At 34.8% G+C, this 23,781-nt stretch overlaps 3 protein-coding genes across 7 annotated transcripts; 2 read left to right on the forward strand and 1 right to left on the reverse strand.

Moving 5' to 3' along the window:
* The first annotated feature begins 440 nt into the window (after positions 1-440).
* Positions 441-2,867, forward strand: LOC102594133 (WD repeat-containing protein VIP3-like). The gene is made up of 2 exons (XM_006353486.2): positions 441-863; positions 2,046-2,867. The coding sequence occupies exons 1-2, from the start codon at positions 525-527 to the stop codon at positions 2,676-2,678; spliced, it is 972 nt and encodes a 323-aa protein (XP_006353548.1). The 5' UTR covers positions 441-524; the 3' UTR covers positions 2,679-2,867.
* A 267-nt stretch (positions 2,868-3,134) lies between these two features.
* Positions 3,135-11,836, forward strand: LOC102594464 (long chain acyl-CoA synthetase 8-like). Of its 2 annotated transcripts, none has more exons than XM_006353487.2 (12): positions 3,135-3,332; positions 6,555-7,167; positions 7,454-7,534; positions 7,621-7,893; positions 8,898-9,029; positions 9,214-9,387; positions 9,488-9,717; positions 9,864-9,981; positions 10,162-10,293; positions 10,376-10,510; positions 10,782-10,988; positions 11,552-11,836. In XM_006353487.2, the coding sequence occupies exons 2-12, from the start codon at positions 6,619-6,621 to the stop codon at positions 11,714-11,716; spliced, it is 2,196 nt and encodes a 731-aa protein (XP_006353549.1). In that variant the 5' UTR covers positions 3,135-3,332; positions 6,555-6,618; the 3' UTR covers positions 11,717-11,836. The 2 variants fall into 2 exon arrangements, with proteins under 2 accessions (XP_006353549.1, XP_006353550.1); XM_006353488.2 differs by lacking the exon at positions 3,135-3,332 and adding an exon at positions 5,139-5,223.
* A 146-nt stretch (positions 11,837-11,982) lies between these two features.
* Positions 11,983-20,250, reverse strand: LOC102595015 (nuclear transcription factor Y subunit A-7-like). 4 transcript variants are annotated; one of them, XM_015311378.1, is made up of 6 exons: positions 20,072-20,250; positions 16,654-16,785; positions 16,195-16,280; positions 16,047-16,118; positions 13,389-13,550; positions 11,983-12,705 (listed from the first exon to the last, which is right to left on the reverse strand). In XM_015311378.1, the coding sequence occupies exons 2-6, from the start codon at positions 16,781-16,783 to the stop codon at positions 12,397-12,399; spliced, it is 759 nt and encodes a 252-aa protein (XP_015166864.1). In that variant the 5' UTR covers positions 16,784-16,785; positions 20,072-20,250; the 3' UTR covers positions 11,983-12,396. The 4 variants fall into 4 exon arrangements, with proteins under 4 accessions (XP_015166864.1, XP_015166862.1, XP_015166865.1 ...); XM_015311376.1 differs by having other exon boundaries at positions 16,654-16,788; positions 20,072-20,249; XM_015311379.1 differs by lacking the exon at positions 20,072-20,250 and adding an exon at positions 16,918-19,019 and having other exon boundaries at positions 16,654-16,788.
* Positions 20,251-23,781: the final 3,531 nt, after the last annotated feature.

Here is a 23,781-nt window from a genome sequence, read left to right on the forward strand (position 1 = left end):
TATACTAGTGAAGAACAATAATAAAGAAGAAGACAATTGAGTTAATATTTATTTTTTCCAAGTTTATTTTAACACATGACCAATTTTTATTGGTCAGTGCTGTCTAAAAGCTGCACCCACGCGCTTAACATAGGTGAAATCACGGACTCAGCCATGTAGGCCGAAAAGTGGTAAACAATTAACTAAAAAATAAGTTCAGGGGGGTAATAGGACCTTAGTAAAGGTTAGGTGTGTCTCAGAGATTTTGGGCATAGGCTGGGGGTACTTGTGCATTTTCCCGTTTTGAAATTCTTACAAAAATAATAAATAAGTTAATTAAAAAATCAGCATTTTCTCATAGTACAATTTTTTCCTCCCACGAGGTTCACATTTTAGAGTGTGTAACGACAATATCAAAATACGAAGGACTAAATTGCAAAATATATAAATAAAATTCTACCGTCTCCTTCTCTGTTAACGAAATTCACAACATAGCCCTTCAATTTTCACTAGGGTTCAATTCTCTACCCAATCCAAAAATCGCCATGAAACTAGCTTCACTAGACAGTGTAACAAATGCTCACGACGATTCCATTTGGTCGGCGGCGTGGGTACGGTCGACGGAGGAATATCCGGCGTTACTTCTCACCGGAGGTCTTGACGAAACTGTGAGGTTATGGGACCCGAGTAACTTCACTTGTGTTCAAACTTTCACCGGTCATTGTCTCGGCGTTGTATCTGTTGCTACACATCCTACTCGTAGAATTGCCGCATCTGCTTCTATAGATAGCTTTATTAGAGTTTTTGAGGTTGATACTAATAACACTATTGCTACTCTCGAAGCTCCGCCTTCTGAAGTCTGGCAATTGCAATTTAGTCCCAATGTAAGTAAAGGACAATGAAATTTTGATTGCATTGTAAAGTTGTTGTCATGTGATCACAAGGTTATAGGTTCGAGCTGTGTAAACAGTGTCTTGCTGAAATGTAGGATAAGGTTGCTTACAATAGATCAGGAAGTCACAGGTTCGAGATTTGAAATAGTGGCTAAGGCGGCATACGTTAGATCCTTGTGATTTGGCTGTTTCCCGGGTCACAAGCATAGCGGGAGCTTAGTGCACCAAGTTGCCTTTTTTGGATTGCTTGTTATTGGTGTTAACATTTAGCTTTAGTTTGAAGATGCATTGGAAACAGCCTCTTGCAGAAATGCAGGGTAAGGCTGCGTACAATAGACACTTGTGGTCGGGCTCTTCCCCAGACCTGTGCTTAGTAGGAGCTTAGTGCACCAGCATGCGTATTTGTTTGGATTGCTTGTTAGTGGTGTTAAAATTTAGCTTTAGTATGAAGATGCAGTGAAATTACTTCATCCTTTTTTATGATTGATAATGTGGTGAAATATATAGGTTGGAAAATTGTAGTGTTTTTCATTTTGTACGATTCTTTATGCATAAAGTTACAGTCTTTGTTTGGTTAGAATTGGTTTGGTTGAGAGGCTTGTATGCTAGTGCTGAGAGAAGCTTTAGTTTCATGAAAGATTTAATGTTTTTTCTAGGAGACAGATTATTCACCAGTTTTTGAATGATATGGTCTGGTCATGTACCGAGCAAAATGGATATCAATGAATTAAGTAGGCGATCCCAGCTAGTTTGGAATTGAGGCTTCAAATATGATTGGTTAACTTGGGTGTCACTGTTTGTCAATCGTCTAGTGGTTTCTCTTTTTCCCTATCCTTTTTGATTGGCTGATATTATTTGTTCTTCTAGTGCTAGTCAAATTGTTATGTTCTATAAAGTCTTCAATAATTGGGATTCATTTCCTTTAGTAAGAGTTAAAAGAGCGTTGAGATGTATACTTGTCACTTCCACATTTATCTTCATGGTTTACTTTGAAATCTCTCGCATCATACATTACTACTTGCTTCCGTCAGTATGTATGTTACTTGATCTATTGTCTTCTGGTATTCAAGGTTTGTGGAAGAGCAATGTCTCTTTTTAATGATTTAACTTTTCGACGCACATCTTTATGGGAAGCTTTAGGCAGTCTCCTTATGGTTGTCAAACATTTTCCAGGGTAGCAATCTGGCAGCAGCTGGAGGTGGTAGTTCATCAGTCAAGCTATGGGATACTACTCAGTGGGAACTTGTTACCACAATGTCCATTCCTCGTCAAGGAGCCCCACAACCATCTGATAAAAGCACCAACAAGAAATTTGTCCTTTCAGTTGCATGGAGTCCTGATGGTAGGCTTCTTGCTTGTGGATCAGTTGATGGGACTATTTCTGTTTTTGATGTAGCTCGTGCCAAGTTCCTTCACTTCTTAGATGGCCATACCATGCCTGTGCGTTCTCTTGTGTTTTCACCTTCACTTCACGATTCAAGAATACTCTTCTCAGCATCAGATGATGGTCATGTGCATATGTATGATGCTGAGGGTAAAACATTGCTCACATCTTTATCGGGTCATGCAAGTTGGGTTCTGAGTGTTGATATCTCTCCAGACGGGGCAGCAATTGCAACAGGATCAAGTGACAAGACAGTTAGGCTGTGGGATCTTAAGATGAGAGCGGCTACACAAACTTTAACCAACCATACAGATCAGGTTTGGGCTGTGGCTTTTGGACCAACATCAAGGACTGATGTTCGGTCCTGTATGCTTGCAAGTGTGTCTGATGACAAGAGTTTATCGTTCTATCAGTACTCTTAACAGTTGCAGCCTAATCACCCATTGCATGCTTGTATGTTGGTGGGATGTATCAAGAAAATATTGGACTTCTTTTCGATGGAATGACTTTAGGTTTCAGAGTCATATACATGAAATGGCATTTATTGAATCTCTAGATAACACATCAATTTCGTGACCTCTTGTGAAGCAGAGCATGCTTACTTTCTTGAAGTTCTTTGTTATTGTATAAACTATCGATGGAACAGATGCTTATATCCCGTCATCTGGGAGACTGGAACTACTGTCGGAGTTCCTTCTTGGTTCTTTCTTTGAGTTTACGCGTTTCCATTTTAGTAGCTAATACTTCCCAGAAGTTTTTGAAGTAAAGCTACTAAATTAGAAGCTGAATTTTCCTCCAATATTGCATTTTGCATGTCTTCCTTTTATTTTTCCAGAAAATAATTCAAATATCAGACCACAGGCACTCTACTGTCAAATATTACAGGTACATTTTAGCCAAAGAAGCATATTAGTTTTGCTTATATCATTGTGTTTCCCAGTATAATTCATTCCTTATTCCTCTCTTTTTTTATGAGGTGGTGCTTTACTTGAGTTGAGGGTCTTATCGGTAACAATCTCTACCTTCTCATAAGGCTGCGTACACACCACACTCCTCCGACCGTGGGGTTACACCGGGTATGTTGTTGTTGGTGCTTTAACTAGACTAGGTGATAGTGTGATCATGTATAAGAAATACAAGTCAAGAACAGGGGAGAGAGGAAGATGATGATTTAGAGAAAATAGGTTTTTATTCATTTCATTCATAATCCTCCAAGTACACCTCAGATAAAAATATAAAAAGAGATTTTGGGTCTTGATAGATTCGATTTTTGTGTTAGTGGAGGTGACAACTAATCTGATGGAATAGTTGATGGTTGAGATGTATGCAAGCTAGAGAGACATGATGGCGAATCTAGAGCACAACATACATGATTCTTGAAAAGATAAAAGAGAAATCCTAAACTTACATAAGAATTTATTAAATATATATAAATATTTGACTGTAATTCAACTAATCATATAATATAATAATTTAAAATCGACGTAGAAGTCCATAAATATATATATATATATACGCGTTTGCTTCACAATCTTCATAATTCAACGTAAACTACCTTGATATGTTTCTAGAAGTAGAATGTGAGTAATCAGTATTTTGGGAAAATAAATTTATATCACTATGAATTTATTACAAGCAATGCTCATCTGCATTTATTATACAATTGAATTGGGAAATGGTAGCTTTTAATACTCGTTGAATTTCGAAAATAAAATAAAATAGTAAATAAAAGAAGCTCCATTAATATTTCCAACTAAACTTCAATTGTTCCTCCCATGTTTTACCAATACCTAAAAGATTGAGCCTTGGAAAGTGGGCCTTATGCATAAAATAAAATAAAATAAATAAATTATCTCTTGATTTTTTAAAATTATTATCGAATAACTATTTTTAGTATAATAAATAAATAAAGATAAACGGAAGGAGTATCGTGAAACTCAATCTAACACAACATTGTTTATTTCCATATTGAATTGAATTTAGCCTATTTGGAATCAAATTTTGAAAGCTCAAGTCCCCAAAATTACCAAAAAAATTCAAAAATCATTAAATGAAAGCCATGTGTCTATAATTTGTGATACAACGTCAACTTGTTATATACCTTTTGGTGGCCAGTATTATGTTATTTTACCTTTTTAAATATTTTTATTTTTTTAATTTTAATATTTTTTAATTAAAAAATGAATAAAAGTTTAGTTTTTTTTTTTAAATAAAAAACATATTATAGACTTTTTAAATTTTTGGTCAAATTTTCTGGTCATTTAGTATTATCCACGCAAATAAATAGACATGGGTCTTTTAGACATATGTCAGTCCCATATTGACAATATTGCCTAAGAATTGCAAAGGTGGCATCAATTTTGAAGTCACTAAATTGAAAAGCCATCCTCAATTTCTTTCTGATAGTTTGTGCTCGTACTGAAATCCAATTAAATTTATATTTATATAATATATGACTTATTTTTTAAAGTTGGTGTGCCCAATATGCTTTTCCTATTCTCAAGTTGCGAAATTCAGACACAAAATCTTTAATTAAGAATGGATGAATTCCACTTATTCCATCGTTACCCTTCACCTTGGGATAACGGCAAAATTGTTCCCATCAAACCGTAAAAATAATCACTTATACTTGAATTATGATAGGTTATCTATATCACACTTTTTAAGGATGCGTCCCTTTTTAAAATCCTGCTAACGTGAGATGTTTTATGCAAGGTCCTAATTAAATCCTAATACAACAAAAGAACATTCTAATTATAAGACACTTAAAAAGTTTGGGAGTGAATTTGCAATACCCTTAAACTATTGGTATTGAAATGCAAATATACAAAGTTTTGAGACAAATCTACCCCTATATATTCTTCTGGAAACTGAAAAAAGTTTTCCATCAACTTTCCTCATTTAGCATCATTGCATGAATGAACCTTCAAAAACCAACAAAAAAAAATTTTTGCTCAACTTCCCAAGGTATTTTTTTTTAGTGAATTTTGTAATTTTACAATTAGATTATTATCATTTATAATTATTATGTTCAAATTAGATCCATAAATTTTAAACTTATAGTTGTGAAGTTAATTAAGTGGATGCTAACTTAGTGTAGTTTTTTCTGTAACGAGTAAGCTCTGCGTATACACTATTCTCTCTAGACTTTACTTATCAGATTACATCGAGTATGTTTTGTTTGGTAGTGTTTGAGTTGTTTTTGTGTCATGACTATTTTGTTGGGTACTTGGTAGTGGAGGAGCTAGGTGGGGGTTATGGGTTCGGACGAACCCACTAGCTTTTTCGTAGACCTTATATTTGTATTAGAAAATTAAATAAATATATGTATATTAACTTGTGAACCCCCAAACTCATAACTTTGGCTCCGCCTAAGCCAAACTCATAACTTTGGCTCCGCCTGAGACAGATGTGCTTGATTACTATTTTCGATAAGGTTTGGATAGATAGGAAGAAATGACCTAGTGTTTTTTTTACATTGAGTATGTATTATATAGTGTTCTAATGATATTTCATTTTTTGCTTCATTTTATCATCAAGGTTCTGTTTTTAGTTTTAAGGGGAGTCTTTGTTTCCAATAGTTTGGTTTATGTTTAATTATATATAGGAATGCAGAGTCTTAGTTAGGTGATTTTCGAATAGTAAAAATTTCAAAGATAATTATTAATGAGGAGGTTTGGGAGCAAAGACGGATCTAAAATTTGAAGTTTTATGGGTTTTTGCAATGTCTTCAAGTTAATATACGATAACAATTGAGTTCACCATCAAATCTTTTAATATATATAGAAGGTTTGAGAAAAAAGCTATTGGGTTCCCGTGAACCCGCACACAATACTCTGGATCTGCCACTGTTTGGGAGTAACAACAAATTTTGCTTGAATTCTAAATTACAGCAATATTCATATTAAAGGTTGATTCTCTTTGTTCTTCTCACGTTCCATCCGGTGGCAGAGGCTAGATTTTCATTAACGGAGTTCAACATTTACTATATTTACATAAGAAATTTTGACCTTGCATATATAGCGTGATTTTCCGACTAAGGGAGTTGCAATGAACCCCATTTTGCCTGTTTAGCATAGCTTCTAGATGGAGCGGGATTAAATTAAATCAGGCTGAAGATACTGTGTAATTACAGTGAAGTTTGAATCATTAGCTTACTCATTTTCGCATTTGAATGCATTCATGATGCTTATCTAATGAAATTTACTTAATATGGCACGAGTCTTTGTTAAGTTTTGTGGTTTAGCTCATTAGCCGTTTATTTAACGTATGGTACTGATTTATGTTTTATGTCTTAGGTATCTCTTTGTTCTATTTTGAAGAGTTTTGTGTGAGCATAGAACCATCCATACATCGTATAAAATGGAAGGTTCTGACGGAAGTAATCCAAATATGAATGTAGTGGAGAGAATGACCAGCAGTAGTTACGTTTCCTTGTTCAAAGACCAGGGGTCATTTGGGGTTGTTGCTGCTGTTGTAATTGCGATTATAGTACCTTTATTCCTCTCCGTGGTGCTTATGGGGAAGAAAAAAGCAAAACAGAGAGGAGTTCCGGTTAAAGCTGGTGGTGAGGCAGGTCTTGCAATGCGCAATGCTAAGTCAGCCAAATTAATTGAAGTTCCGTGGGAAGGGGCTACGACTATGACAGCTTTATTTGAAAAGTCTTGTAGGAAACATTCGAGTAAACGTTGTCTTGGAACAAGAAAACTAGTTAGTAGGGACTTTGTAACAGCAAAGGATGGAAGGAAGTTTGAGAAACTTCACTTGGGTGAGTATCACTGGGAGAGTTATGGACAAACATTTGATCGGGCTTGCAACTTTGCCTCTGGACTTGTTAATTTAGGTCACGATGTGGAGACTCGTGCTGCTATATTCTCTGAAACTCGGGCAGAGTGGATCATTGCATTTCAGGTATTCGAGTTAATCTCGTTTTATTCTAAAAAAATTCATACTCCCTCCGTTTCAATTTGCTTGCCTTACTTTCAGTCTCTTTCCTTTTTTGGCAACTCTTTAATTCTAACTTTCCACGTGGCATGTTTAAGATCACAAGATTCAAAAGTCTTCTTTACTTTCTTAAACTCCATGTCAAGTCAAAACCAGACAACAAATTAAAACGGAGGGAGTAGTTCTATATTTGTTTGTTATCTGATTACTACAGGAATACAACAAGTTTTATAGTTGAAATTATTGTTCTCAGGGATGCTTCCGCCAGAATATTACTGTTGTTACTATTTATGCTTCTTTGGGAGATGATGCCCTTATACACTCGTTAAATGAGGTGGGAGATTTAAATATTTTTTCTTCTAGATTACGCGAGGTTCTAGTGATATGCAATGAATTGAATTCACTTGTGGTCATTGACAGACTCAAGCATCCACATTGATTTGTGACGCCAAGCAACTTAAAAAATTGGCTGCAATCGGTTCTAACCTGAAAACCATCTCGAATGTCATATATTTTGAAGATGATGAGACTGCAATAGATTCAAGCACTTGTACAAATATTGACAGCTGGAGGGTGACATCTTTCTCGGAAGTTGAAAACCTTGGTAAAAGTAATCCTATTCAACCAATACTGCCTATAAAGAAAGATATCGCGGTGATCATGTATACAAGTGGAAGCACGGGCATGCCTAAGGTATAATGCAACTTGCTTTTAGTTTTTCCTTCTGATATGATATTTAACTTTGAGCTGTAATGCAAGAGAAAACGTCAAAACACAACCAAATATGTTCTCAATTTCTCAATGGGATAGAGTATCAGAGGTTTGCTCGTGGCCAGAGTGGTTACAGACTAGAAGTATCCTTTGCAGGAGTCAAACAGTTAAAATTTCATTATTGCCTATGACAACAACAACATACCCAGTGTGATGTTACAAGTGGGTCTGGGGAGGTTGGGGTGTACGCAGACCTTATCCCTACATTTGTGGGGTAGAGGTTGTTTCCGATTTTTCAAAACAGGTTTGAACATACAATAGTAAAACAAGCTATGATGAAAATATCGAAGAAAAGAAAAGTATTGACAACAAAAATAGTAAAGATAACCAAAGTAAAAGTAACAACGGTAGTGCTAAAATTGAAGAATAGGGTAATGGTGGAATAATAATGTCTCATTTTTTCCTATTCTAGCAAAATCACCTATTATATACATCTTCAACCAATGATTTTTAAGATGTATTCACAAAATTTCTATACTAGATTTGATTTGAAACCTCCCAAAAGGCGATAATGCACTATATTCCTTTCGAGAGAAGGGCTGGAAAAAAAAGAGAGCTCCTTCCTTTTCTAGCTTTTGTTAGGACATAAAGCTTATTCAATTTTGTAACAGTGGATTCTATAACAGCACTATGCCTTTTCAAAGACAAAGTAGTCATGACACGCGCTTGGCGTTTTACCTTAGGAAGACTTCCAACAAATACAAAATGAGTATTAAATTTTGTCATGATGTAACCTCAAAACTCTTATACTTTCGATATCTATCTCTTCCTATGCAATACTTTTTCCTTAGTGAAAAGAAAAATGCATTACTTGTTCTCTTTTAGTTTACAGTTTGAACAAACTTAATTTTCTTTATAACCTCTTTGTGTGTTAAAATATTTACTTGAATGATTCTCAATTAAGCTCTTTTGTTTTGTTTTTTTAGGGTGTCATGATAACTCATGGCAACATTGTAGCCACGGCAGCTGCAGTTATGACTGTCATTCCAAAACTTGGCAGCAATGATGTCTATTTGGGGTACCTACCTTTAGCTCATGTTTTTGAGTTAGCGGCTGAGGTAATCTTCAGACTTTATACATCGTTTGTTCTTTTATAGCCTGTTTGGCAAGCTTTTGGGAGGTCAAAAGTGCTTATTTTTAAAATAGTGAAGTATTTGGCTAAGCTTTTGGGAGAAAATAATTTCTCTTAGGAAGTAGCAGAAGCTGTTTTTCAAGTAGTTCTGAGTGATTCTGGTTTTGCAGATTGTTATGTTGACTGCTGGTGCTTCAATCGGTTATGGTTCGGCTCTGAGTTTGACAGATACATCTAATAAAATCGTGAAAGGGACCAAAGGAGATGCCTCAGCTTTAAAGCCTACTTTAATGGCAGCAGTTCCAGCCATTCTGGATCGTGTTAAGGACGGTGTTATAAAGAAGGTTTAAACTGGACCTTCTGAGCTTTAAGTGCATATTTTAGTTGGGATTATAGGGCCTCAAATGAAGTAATAATCTCTTGATTATGTTTTTCTTAATCTAGGTGGAGGAGAAGGGAGGATCTGCCAAGAAAATTTTCGATATTGCCTTTAAACGCCGATTGACTGCTATAGAAGGTAGCTGGTTTGGAGCATGGGGTCTAGAGAAAATATTATGGGAGGTGATGATTTTTAAAAAGATACGATCAGTACTCGGAGGAGATATCCGTTTCATGCTTTGCGGTGGTGCTCCTCTATCAGGAGATACACAAAGATTTATCAACATTTGTATGGGGTAACTTTTCTGCTTTGTTAACATCAGAAAATTGTTCCGAATATGCTCTACACTTTTTTCGACACTTCTCTCTGGATGGACTGTTTAATGTTACAAGTTTTATAATCAACTTGTTTGGGACTGAGGCGTAGTTGTTGTTGCTGCAGAGCGCCTATTGGTCAGGGATATGGCTTGACAGAGACATTTGCAGGAGCAGCCTTTTCCGAGTCGGATGATCCTTCTGTTGGTCGTGTTGGTCCACCTGTTCCTTGTTGCTATATAAAGGTATGGACAAAATAGACAAAGCTAGTTAATCCAGAAACTAAAGAATAAGTATTGGAGACCGTTGTTCCCCTTTGTTCATTTTCTTGCAAACTTTATCAACTCAATAAGTTTAGGAATTTTCTGCTTTTTATGACAGTGTTGGTGTTTTGTTATTAATATGTAATGTATTTAACAATACAGCTTATTTCTTGGGAAGAAGGAGGCTACACAATTGCTGATAAGCCGATGCCTCGGGGTGAAGTAATTGTTGGTGGGAACAGTGTGACTGCTGGTTACTTCAACAATAGCGATAAAACTAATGAGGTGTACAAGGTACTTCTAAGCTACTGCTTGTAAATGGACTGAATTTGGTTATACCGCAAGCCTGTTCATGTTTTTAATATCTTAAATGCAGGTGGACGAGAGAGGGATGCGCTGGTTCTACACTGGTGATATTGGAAGGTTTCATCCTGATGGATGCCTCGAAATCATTGATAGAAAGAAAGATATTGTTAAACTTCAGCACGGGGAGTATATCTCACTTGGAAAGGTATTTACTTTTGATACATTCTACGTATCTTCAGTTTAAGATCACAAGATTCAAAAATCTTCTTTACTTTCTTAAATTTCGTGCCAAGTCAAAACCAGACCAAACAAATTGAAACTGAGGGATGTAATAATACTTACTGGGATTGTTATTTTGGCCTTAATCTGGGTTTTTTTTTTTTTTTTTTGCTTTTCTCTCTTTCATCCTGAATGTCTTGCAGCTATTAAAGTCTTGATTTATGGCAATTGTAATGACGAATTGATGCTCGTTGCAGGTTGAGGCTGCACTTTCCTCAAGCAATTATGTGGATAACATCATGGCCTATGCAGATCCCTTCCACAATTACTGCGTAGCACTAGTTGTTCCTTCACAAAAGGTGCTTGAGAAATGGGCGCAAGAAAATGGCATCGAGCATAGAGCTTTTTCCGATCTGTGCAACAAAGTTGAAGCAGTCAATGAGGTCCAGCAATCACTTTCAAAGGTTTGTCTCCTTTTCATCCGAATTATCATCAATGACGATTCCTATTGAGGAGGAAATGACCTTAGACAGGACGTTATGGAGGTCGAGGATTAGGGTAGAAGGTTAGTAGCTATAGATAGTCGAGTGTTGTCGTACTTCTAGTAGTATGATTTAGGTATCACGTAGTCCCTTTTTTCCCCATGTGTATTAACATTTGTTGTTACACTTATTTTGTACATTTTCTATTTTGTTGTCTCTTTTTCTTTCTTGCTTCCTGCATCAGTTACATCAGAAACAATCTCTATCCCCACAAAGGTATAGGTAAGGTCTGCGTACATCCTCCCCTCTCTCTCCGACCCCACTTGTGGGATTATATTGGCCTATGACAGCTCGGTGCTAGCTAGCTCGACATAGATAACCCAATACTATCATAAGAGAGAACATCCTAGGAGACATAATTGAAGAATGCTACCTTTGTCATTGCAAAAAGTGAATGAGCCTCATCTCTAATTCTCATGGCAATAATTTGTGTGTTGGGAAGTTTTTCAACTATAGTGTATGCTGAAATTGTGATTGAAATGCAGGTAGGCAAAGCTGCAAGATTGGACAAGTTTGAGATTCCTGCAAAGATCAAGTTGATACCCGAGCCATGGACGCCTGAGTCCGGATTAGTCACTGCAGCTCTCAAACTGAAGCGCGAACCCCTAAAGGCGAAATTTAAGGATGAACTTCTGAAGTTGTATCAATAATTGAATTATCATCTCAGTATTGACTGATTTATTTATCAACTCCTCATGTAGCAGGAGACATATCTAGTTGATTGTCAGAAGCAGTTTTCCTTGAGAAGTGAAATCTCACATCTTATTTTTCTTCTTGTACTACATTTTAATCAATTATGCTAAGGTCAGTTTACTCCTTTATTACATTGATAGTCACATTCAGTGTCGGAGTCAGAATTTTCATTAAAGGTGTTCAAGAACATGATGAAATAAATACACAAAGAAGTCAAAGAGCGTCCAAGGAAAATGTTGATGTGCTCTTAAAGTACTTCCACAACACAAAACAAAAGATAGATTCAATTCAAGTCCACTAAACATAGTAGCATTACATGAACCTCTTGAATCACTCAATACACAACCAGCAACCATTTTGTTTCATTTTCTTTTCAGTTAATCATTAACAACTTCACTGCATAACCATTCCATGCTAGGTGCAGACATGCAGCAAAACGGATAACTAATACAGAACGAAAGACGTTCTTTTCTTCAATCTAGGTTTGATAAATCTAGGATTAATAACGACCAAATTCACCATTATAACAGTAGAAACAAGTTGACACTTGCAAAAACCAGAGACATAATGGAAAAAGGGTAAAAGCCAAGGATGAATTGCCTGCCGGTGACTGTCTTAGCCAGTTAAGAACTTATAATCACCGGACAACTGGAGCACGTTGCTGACTCCCATTGCCTTGCATGGTAATAACCATATGAGAGGATACACTGAAGGCCATGTGATCAGGCTGCTGCTGGAAGTTGATGCCATTGTGGACAACATCTTGTCGGACACTTGAGAAAGCAGAAGTTGAACCTTCATGCTCAACTGAGTCTAGAGAAGAAGTTGAGTTAGTAGGGTAGCTATTTGGATCAGATTGATGAACTTTCTTTGAGCTGAGGAAACGTCCACCGGACCCTCTAACTCTGTTCACTGCATGAAGATGCCGTGACTCATGAAGATATGGCTGCACGCAAAAAATTGACCAGACGAATAAGCCCAAAATTTATCTTGAAGAATGATGGAAGTGCAAGTCAAGAAGTTAAAGGAAACGTATAATTGGGGACTACACAACCCTGGACTTTCTACTAGTCCTCCTAATTGATTTGCTTCTGTGCACATGGTCCTATTTGTTTACTGGTGTTACAGACCAGCTCGAGTAGCACATAATGTTAGCCCCAAAACTTGGAAATGCAAAGCCACTAGTGTCCTCCCACCACCCACCGGAAGAAGATCGTATGCAGTTAACTTTTTTCCTTTCGTGAGATCTCTATAACTAACTATTTGCATGTTTCTTCTGCCATATTGATCAATATGATGAAACTTTTCATACTAGAATACAAGAGTAGATGCTATTCTCTAAAGAATGAAGCAAGAGTACGACAAGTTTCATTAGTTAAGACATCGATGACAAAAGTAGACAACATTAACGAAGAACCACAGTAACTAGAGACTTGGGGAATCATGACTTATACAGTAAAAAACACTGAGCACTTAACGGAATAATGCCTGATCATGTATTGATTATTTCTAAATATAAATGAATGAGAGAAAATTGCAGCGAATTGATTGTCATTGAATGAATTAAGACAGATAAATGAGCTTAACAACCTGCTAAAGGCGCAGAAGAGCAGAAAGTACCCAAAATACCTTTCTATTTTTGACAAGTTTGTTCTGAGCCTCAAGCTTTGCACGTATCTGCCTCCGCCTTAGGATCCCATGGTATTGTTTTGCATTAACATAGATTGGTCCATCCTCTGCCATATCAATGGGGAGTGGGACACGGGCAGGTGCTATGCCCATCATATGAGGCTGCATTGACCAAGTATCAAAATTAGAACATTTACGAGATAATTAGGAGTCGGTATGTGATACCATTATCCATCTCCTTTGCAAACTTACAGCAGCTACAACTAGAATGACAGAATTCTGTTCAGTGTTTAAAGCATGATTCAGGGAAACAAAATATTGTGCGTTCGTGTATATCATAAAATTGCATATTCCCACATACCAAATCCATGACATTTTTGAGATCAACAAAAACTTATGATCCTTGATAACATTATTGATAATTATCTGCCTCAAATATTAGGAGAATATCTGAAAAATAAACTTAACAGAAAGTGGTAGCCTCCGGGATGAAGACAAGTCAAAGAAGAGAAAGGATATAAACTTTTGCAATCAAGTACTCCCTCCGTCCCAAAGTAAGTGTCACTTTAGCTAAACAAAATTGTCCCAAAATAAGTGTCACCTTAGTAATAACGGATCAGATGATCAGATTTAGTAGTGTCTTCTCTTTAGGACTCTGTTGTAACTTCCTCCTTGTATATAGGTTATAGATAAGTCTTACCTTTTTCTTAGTTTATCTCTTTGCTGTAGAAGTTGTACAGAATCTATATATACTTAGTTACAATCAATAAAATATATCGTTCCTTTCATTCTACTGGCAACTTTATACTTTATATGGTATCAAAGCCAATTAACTCTCACGAGTAAATTTCTGTCAAGAAAACCCTTCCACCCTTCCCAGAAAAATGGCCCCAAACATCACTGTAACCAACTCCGATGCCAATACAATGATTGTTCAGTTTAATCCTGTCACCCAGTTACCAATCAAATTAACTGGCAGCCACAATTTTTCCCTTTGGAAAGCACAAGTGTCCATGCTTATGCGTGGTCACAACCCTTTTGGCCATCTCGACGGTTCTCGCCCAGCCCCTGCTCGTACAGTGGCTCAAAATAATCAAAGTCTCTCCACACATGTCTGTAAGTTGAATAAAGCAATCTATGGCTTGAAACAAGCCCCCCGAGCTTGGTACAATGAGCTCAAAAGTTATTTGCTAACTGTTGGATTTGTCAAGTCCCAATCTGATTCTTCTTTATTTATTTTGCACAATTTTGGATTCACTGTTTATGTTCTTATCTATGTGGATAATATAATCATCACTGGAAATCAGATTCGTGGGCTTCGTCATATAATTGATGGTCTTTCCACTCGTTTCTCCTTGAAAGACCTTGGACAGCTCCATTATTTTTGGGTGTTGAGGTTATCTCTTCTACTGCTGGTCTTTTTTGTCCCAGCACAAGTATATTATGGATATTTTAGAGGATGTTGGCATGCTAGACAGTAAAGGAGCTCCTACACCTATGACCTCCACTACCATTTTGACAGCTTCAGTGAATGATCCTCCAGCTGATGGTACTCTTTATAGGCGGGTAATTGGAAAGTTGCACTACTTATCCTTTACTCGTCCTGATATTGCCTTCACAGTTAGCAAGCTCTCTCAATTTATGCACAATCCACGCCACTCTCACTGGAAAGCAGTCAAGCGATTACTCCGTTATCTTCGTCACACCTGCCAATATGGCATACAGATTGCCAAAGCTCCATATTCTTGTTTGGCTGTTTATTCAGATTCAGATTGGGCTGGTGATCCAAATGATCGCACTTCTACCTCTGGCTATATCACTTTCCTGGGCAACACACCAATTTCCTGGACCTCCAAGAAACAACGCTCCGTATCTCGGTCCTCTACAGAAGCTGAGTATAGAGCTGTTGTTGCTGCTGTTGCAGAAACCAACTGGATCACAAATCTTCTTCATGAACTTCGGCTTTCACTTAAGGGAGTTCCACAGGTTTTCTGTGACAACATCAGCACCACTTACATTTGTTCCAATCCGGTCTTTCATAGTAGGATGAAACATGTCGCCATTGATTTTCACTTTATTCGTTAACAAGTTCAGAACAAGGATATTGAAGTTCACCACCTTCACTCAGCTGATCAAGTAGCTGACATACTCACAAAACCTCTTCCCAAAGCTTCTTTGTCCAGCAATTTTCCAAGTTGGGTGTTGTTGACACCACCAACTTGCGGGGGCGTAATAACGGATCAGATGATCAGATTTAGTAGTGTCTTCTCTTTAGGACTCTGTTGTAACTTCCTCCTTGTATATAGGTTATAGATAAGTCTTACCTTTTTCTTAGTTTATCTCTTTGCTGTAGAAGTTGTACAGAATCTATATATACTTAGTTACAATCAATAAAATATATCGTTCCTTTCATTCTACTGGCAACTTTATACTTTATACTTAGGAATTCAAGACAAAAAAAGTATGTTTTTCCAACTATACCCTTGTTTTAAAGAACTACTTAATAGTGCTCAATTCCCAAGAAACATCTAATAAATAGGAGTAACTTAGTAAACTATCCACTATTTTTCTTAACGGACGTGAAATGAGCTAAAGTGACACTTATTTTGGGACAAAGGGAGTACATACAAGAGACAAAAACCAAAGCAGAGTACTCACATAAGGCTGAGGTCCATAAGCAGTATATAAGCCACTGATATAGGGATCAGAGTAGCCAAAAGCAGAGAAACCCTGCAACGTGAGAAAACGATAAATTAGATTATGCCAAAAGCTAAGGCAAAAATCCCTAAAAAAAGAAACAACATACAGTTGAATGGGCCACTTCATTTTGCAAAGAAAAAAGAGCAGGCTTTATTTGAACTTGCATCTCTCTTCCATATCTTTCATCATGAACTGGAAAATCAGAAGTAAGATGTAAGATGACCAATCATTATCAGCAAAAGAACTTCATCAAGTAAAAAAGCTAAAGCTTGTTGTGAAAGAGAGGCTATTTATGTATCGGAAAAAAAAAAACTAGCCAAATGGACAGAAGAGTTTTTTATATTGTATCTTGGAGGAAAACGATCAGCTTGGTGAGACTAAGAAACTCATTTGGTATAAGCAAGGACCAGAGATGTGCTTCGAAGGAAAAGGAGCCACCCAAAATTCTTTCATTATCATAATTTAAGTAGTACGTTCTTGGTCAGTTGATTAAGACTAGTGAAAATTAAAATATAAACAGAAGAGACTCGCAAAGAAAGTTAGATGATCTTTAAAGTATTTGTACCATAATCTGAGGAAGCACATTGATCTTGAGAATGTGTTTTCCCCGATGCAGTCATTTCGTCTTGGGAGTTAAGAGTTGAATGTGTCAACCGCAATGTCTCGCCTTGTAAGTCCGGATCCAAAGACTTCATATCTCCTGACAGCAAGGAGATGGAAATTCCACTTCTCAGACAATTTTCCAATTTATTATGTGAAATTTCTTGTTCATTGGAACTCCACCATGATTAGCTATTGAAAGCAAACAACAACAGCAAAAACCACATACCCAGTGTAGTCCCACAAGGTGGGTTCTGGGGAGGGTAGCGTGTACGCAGACCTTACCCCTACCTCACGGAGGTAAAAAGGTTGTTTCCGAAAGATCCCCGGCTCAGGTAACGCGTATCAAAGAACATACAGAAATAAAGAAATATCACAACTACTAGAGGAAGCATCACATAGCGAACATGAAAAATAAAACAATAACAACATCGACAAAACCTTCCAATAAACCTGTGCTATTTGTCACTCACACATACACACACACACACACACAAGGATACACTACACATTAATTTCCTTCACTATTTATTAGAAGGCTTTTGGGACGCATATAACTACCAAATTAAAATTGACTTGCAAACCGTAGCATATGACTAAAGCTATAATGCAATTGTCACAAAATTTTGTATGATTATTGCAAGTTATCAGCTCTTATCTTCAGAGATTGCTTTTCAAAAAGCTCAGGAACCAAGAACCTTCAAAAAAGTAATGTGATTATCATTACTTTTTGCATCAAAGCCTACCTCGTCATTTCTGAACGAAGTTGACAGAAGGAAGATACAAATAAAAGAAACATTCCTATCTATAGTGACGATAAGTGACAGACTAATTTCAGGCTGTGAAGAGTAGAGCATGAATCCTCAAGGATACTAAGCAAGGTATACAGAACTGCAGAGACTATACTGCAAAGACGAATATACAGCTACTCTATCTAGAACTGCAGTCATTTAAAATCTTATTGACCTATTACATGAACTACTACCTCCCCGTTCTGCTATATTAACCTTGTCAATATAACAGGATGGATTTGCAGGAAGTGTCAACAAGGGAACTAGTGGAACATAGTCACATGCAGTCATCAAAACAACTCAATGGCATGTGCAAGCAAACACCGAGAAAGGAATGTGAAGTGTTAATTGAGAATGATGTGTAGAACTGCAATACGAACTCCATAAGGTGATAAAACACACAAGGACAAACAGGCTTATGCGGCAACAACAACAACAACATACCCAATGTAGTCCCACAAGTGGAATTTGTGAAGGGTACGATGTATGCAAACCTTACCCCTGCCTTTGTGGGATAGAGAGGCTGTTTTTGATAGACCTCGCCTCAAAAGAGAAGTTTCCGAAGCAGAATTGTGGGTAAGCATTCTGTGACTGATGTTTAAATGCAGTAACTAGCAGTTCATCAATATCTAACACAAGAGCCATTGACCTACCCAATATACTCTACTCATATATATGACTATAGAACCATAGCAAAAAGGATTTGATCAGATAGCAAAATGACCACCTAAAATGAAATGAACAAAAATACCATTAACAATGGGAAAAATTAAAACAAAGAACCACATGCATCTTGTTCTAACATCATGAGAATCTTATATCCAGAAGATGACTTGATCAAAATACCAAGTCATATATTACAAGAAAACCATGTTGCTCGGATTCTCCAAAAATACACTATTTTGGGAGTATCCCACACGCACCCATGTATATTTTTGAAGAGTCAGAGCAACATAGCCAGCAAACTCTTCAAAAGAAAAGGCGAAAAACACTAGATCAGAACCTAGAACACAAGATCAGGAAAAATTCAACCAAATATTCAAATGTTTATTACATCAAAAACACCACTCCCCAAATATTACTATAATCAAAAGAACTTCCATGGATATTAGAAGAAAAAGCACATTCTCCTATGACAAACCATAAACAAAAAATATGCAGAAAACCCAAAAGGATATGAACTTTACTCATTATTCCCCTTATCAATATGCATAGCCATCTTAAAAAGACATTTTTTACTTTAAACTCCACATGCATTCAAGATTCACTCTGTAGAACATTCTTATAGTAATACCCAGAAAGGGTAATTTAGAGATCAATAGCAAAATGAAACTTTAAGAAGAAGAAAACTATTAGGCATGAGTGTAGGGTCCGGGAAGGGCCAGATCATAAGGGCATATTGGACACAGCCTTACATGCATTTCTACAGAGGTTGTTTTCACAGCTCAAACCCGTGACCTTCAAGTCACGTGGCAGCAAATTTACCAATAAAGCTAAATATATAGAACAAAAGATCAGGAAAGAATCAACCAATTATGCAGATCTTTATTACATCAAGAACCCCACTCTGCAAATGTTACTATCATCAACAGAACATCCATGGATATAACAAGAAAAAGCTCAGTTTCCTATCACAACACATAAAAAGAAAATATACAGAAAAACAATAAAGATTGCAACTTTACTCATTTTTTCCCTTATCAATATGCAAAAACATCTTAAATAGACATATCTTTGACTTTAAAGTCCACATGCATTCAAGAATTTCACTATATGTAGAACATTCCTTGTCTGACCAAAACAGTATATACACAATACCCAAAAAGGGAAATTTAGAGATCAATACCAAAATGAAACTATTAGGAGAAGAAAACCAATAAAAATTGCCACTTTACTCATTATCCATCCCCTTATCAATAAACAAAACCATCTTAAAAAAACACATCTTTGACTGTTAAGTCCACATGCATTCAAGATTTTCACTATATGTAGAACATTCTTTATCTAACCAAACCAGCATATATACAATACCCAAAAAGGGAAATTTAGAGATCAATAGCAAAATGAAACTATTAGAAGAAGAAAGCCAATAAAGATTGCAACTTTACTCATTATTCCCCTTATCAATATACAAAACCATCTTAAAAAAACACATCTTTGACTTTAAAGTCCACATGCATTCAAGATTTTCACTATGTAGAACATTCTTTATCTAACCAAACCAGTACATACACAATATCCAAAAAGGGAAATTTAGAGATCAATAGCAAAATGAAACTATTACAAGAAGAAAACCAATAAAGATTACAATTCTACTCATTATTCCTCTTATTCATATACAAAACCATCTTAAAAAACACACCTTTGACTTTAAAGTCCACATGCATTTCAAGATTTTCACTATGTAGAACATTCTTTATCAAACCAATACACAATACCCAAAAAGGGAAATTTAGAAATCAATAACAAAATAAAACAACAAAACAAAAAAAGAAGAAAAAAACTATTGGCCAAAAACACATAAATAAATCCAATACTTAAACATGAAAGAACATAAAAAATGAAAAAAAGTGAATGGATTGAGAGAAGGACCTGTGGAATCCACTAAAGTTAAGAAAAGAAATAAACACAAGTGTTGCTTGTTGGGATGAAATCAAGCATGTCTCCTTCCTTGAAACTCTCTCTCTCTCTCTCTCTCTCTCTTCTCTCTCTAAAAAGAAATCTTTTATTTTTTGCCTTGTAAGAAATGGCATAAGAATCTCTGTGCATCTTCTTGCTGGCTATGATGTGTACACTGTACAGTAAGATGAGTAATTAACAATTAATTTTTTCCACTTTAATTTAATTTTACTTTTTCTACTTTGGGACTTCAAACATTTGACAACAATTTACTTTTGTTTCTCTGTCTGCATTTAATTAAACCAAACTTCTTTGGGGCATTTCAAAATATTCAACTTCCATTTTATTGTTAGGCTACTTTTACAATTCAAGAATCCAAGCTTTTTTTAAAAAATAAAAATTGCTCCATTTCTTTTACATTATATGTTTGCATATAATATAAATAAAGTTGAAATTTCAAATCTTTATTAAGTGAAATTATTCTATACCCAAGAAAATAGAGTTACGGATATATTAAAAACAGTATCAGATTTTTCACCTTAAAAAGATAGAAATATAATGTAAAATATTAACGTACTTTCAAGATTTTACTTTTCTCAAATCTCATTTGTATACTACACTAAATCTTATTATTATTGTTATTGAAAGATTAAATTAAATGTAAGTCATTTTTACTATAGATGATTCCATTCTTAAAATTTAAACTCAATTTTTTGGTATTTTTCTGAGCCCTAGATCAGAAGCCTTGGCTGCTACTGTTATGTGTTTTATTAGTACTAAAACAAACGACGAAGCTACATCAATCAAAAATAATCATTGCCTCTAAGTCAACTTGCCTTTTGCCTCGTGACGAAATGGTCTCGCAAAGACGGTCAACGATAGCCTAAGAGCAAATTAAAACTACGAAACGGAAGCGAGAAATTTGTGAATATTTTTTTATTGTAAATAAAAAAATTACTTGTCATTGATAAGATGGAGAAAGAAATTGTAATTTAATGGAATATATTACAGAAAAATCTAAATTATAATAAAAAATTAATATTAAAAAAATTAAGTGAACACATTAATGGCATCAACCAACACCATAATTCAAATTATTTTAATATTTTTTGTCTTTAGTACTTTATCATCTTTTAATGTTTCTTCTTCTGGTTGGGTCCCACTTGAATAAAACAAAAGTTAATTTACTTGGCTGTTGCCTGTCATCATCAACTCTGTACACTCCGCTGTAACTCTAGTAAAATAGCTCCCAATAAACCACACTTCATAGCCGCCCTTTACTGTTAAATACCTCAAACATCCGAACTTTCCTCGATGGAAAATATTATTATTTATATATGATTAAAAAAAAATTATGTATACATAATAGATGTTAGTTCGTGTATTTACTTCTTCAAATTTTAAATTTTCATATTAAAAATTCTAGTTCTGTCACTGGACTTTTACCTCACTAACAATAATAACGATAATTAGTAATATAATCAGTATAATTTTATGAATAAAGGATAATTGACATTGAGGCAGTCAAAATGACTTTTTATCAACGAAGGACATCCAATGGCCACAGAGTTATGATGGTGTAAGGGTGTTTAGTTGATCCGTTAAATTCTACTAGTTTATATTGATATATATATATAGTATATGTTGAACATCTTTAGAGTAGATGGAGACTTATATGGGGTCGTTTGGTGTGAGGGATAATATCAAATAGTCCTGGGATTAAATTATAGTACCGCTTATTTTGTTGTTTGGTTGGTAAATTAGGGATAACTTATTCCGGGATTAATAATTAGTACCGGGATAAGTTATCCCTAACCTAGGGTGGTATGTAATCCCGGGATAAAATAGGTAAATGACAAAAAATGTCTCTTTGAACCCTTTTGTTATATCACTTTTTTACATTAATGAAGGGCATTTTTGTAAACAAATAAATTGTTCTTAAAATTTTATTATTTTGAATACAACAAACCAAACAACTCAATAAAAAAAATACTCAATACAACTTATCCCATCATAACTAATCCCAACATAACTTATCCCATCATAACTCATTTTCAAATCAAACGACCCCATAATGTAATGACAAAGGTATGCTCAAAACTTATATGATGCTTAAGTTCGAATCCGTCAAGATCGTGAGAATATAAATAAATAATAAAGTATGTCTTTTCTCTTTGATAACTTAAATTTTTAAATGAAATGATCACACATTTTAATATAATATCAAATTAGGTAAAGTTTTTGAAATTAAATATCATCGTTACTCATATCAAAAACAATTTCCACATGTTTGATCAATATAAAAAAATAAACTTCGCACGTCAAAAGGCATTAGCGATAATACAATTAAATAATAAAAATATATTCTCTAAAGGGCCTTCCACTCAAAAAAATTGTTTTAAAATAACTTATTTTACCAAATATTATTCTTAAACATAATAGTACTTAATTTACTTCTTCCATTTTGGTACGTGAAAAAGACGCGCTACACTATGGAGTGGGTTTGATAGTATAGAGTTAATTCTGTTCCAAATGGCTGAGGCAATTAAGTTCCACAGTACAATATAGTAATGTGTGTTTTTATGACAAATTTATAAAATTTAAGTTTCATAGTACAAATTAGAACAAAGGTAATACTAATACTTTGAGTAATATCAATTAGGTACCTGACATTTTGAAAATTAATTTTTAATTCATGCTTCTTTCATTTTATTTTGTGTGTCACAATTAGTTGTGATATAATTTTAAAAAAGTGAAACTTATTAGAGTATAATTCTAAATATATTATGATGACTATATAATTATGCAATTAACAATAAAATATTATATATAGACAAAAAATATTTTAAATATAAATGATAAAATTATTTTTTTAAGAATGATATAAAAAGAAAAATAATCACATAAATATTAAATTGGTCAAGTACAATTTAATCGTTTGGGGTAAAAGTAAAACAAAAATAATTAGGGCTAAATATATAGATAGCCTAAAAGCTCGAATGATTTAGCAATTTAATTTAATCATAAGGGTTAATGGAATGAATTTAATTTCTTCCCCATCAACTAGAAGTCTTAGATTTGAATTTTATATATGATTTATTTATCATAGAACTCTTTTTTTGAGTAAATCTTATACAATTTGAATTTACATTAGTCAGAATCTCAAAATGGATATGAAATACTATCACTTTGTTTTGATAGTTTTTACGTATTGTTTCATATGTATTGTATTGTAATACAATGTTTAGATAGATTAAAACCATTTTCCGTTGTTACATAATGTTACACATCCATAATTTGAATGATAAACTTATAAGAAAAGTAGGGTACAAGGTAGAGCTACTATGAAAATGTAGGATAAAAAAATATTTATGATTATTAAATACAATAAAATAAAGCAAAATGAGAAGAAAATATTAAGGTAACAACGCGATCACACCAAATCGGTCACTACATAAAATGCGTATTTTCATCGTTACCTAAAGATGCATTTAAACAATTCGATATAATAAAAATTAAGTAACAAAATAAATATCATAAACTAACAATACAATACAACACAAAAAATAACAACCATCCAAACAATGTATATGTTAGATTATTTTTTTGTTAAATAGATCTTACACGATAATAAATTTAAATCAATTGAGTTTTAATATACACATAAAACATGGATGAGATTA

Source organism: Solanum tuberosum, unplaced genomic scaffold (genome assembly GCF_000226075.1).
Source record: "Solanum tuberosum cultivar DM 1-3 516 R44 unplaced genomic scaffold, SolTub_3.0 scf00155, whole genome shotgun sequence".
NCBI classification, from domain to species: domain Eukaryota; kingdom Viridiplantae; phylum Streptophyta; class Magnoliopsida; order Solanales; family Solanaceae; genus Solanum; species Solanum tuberosum.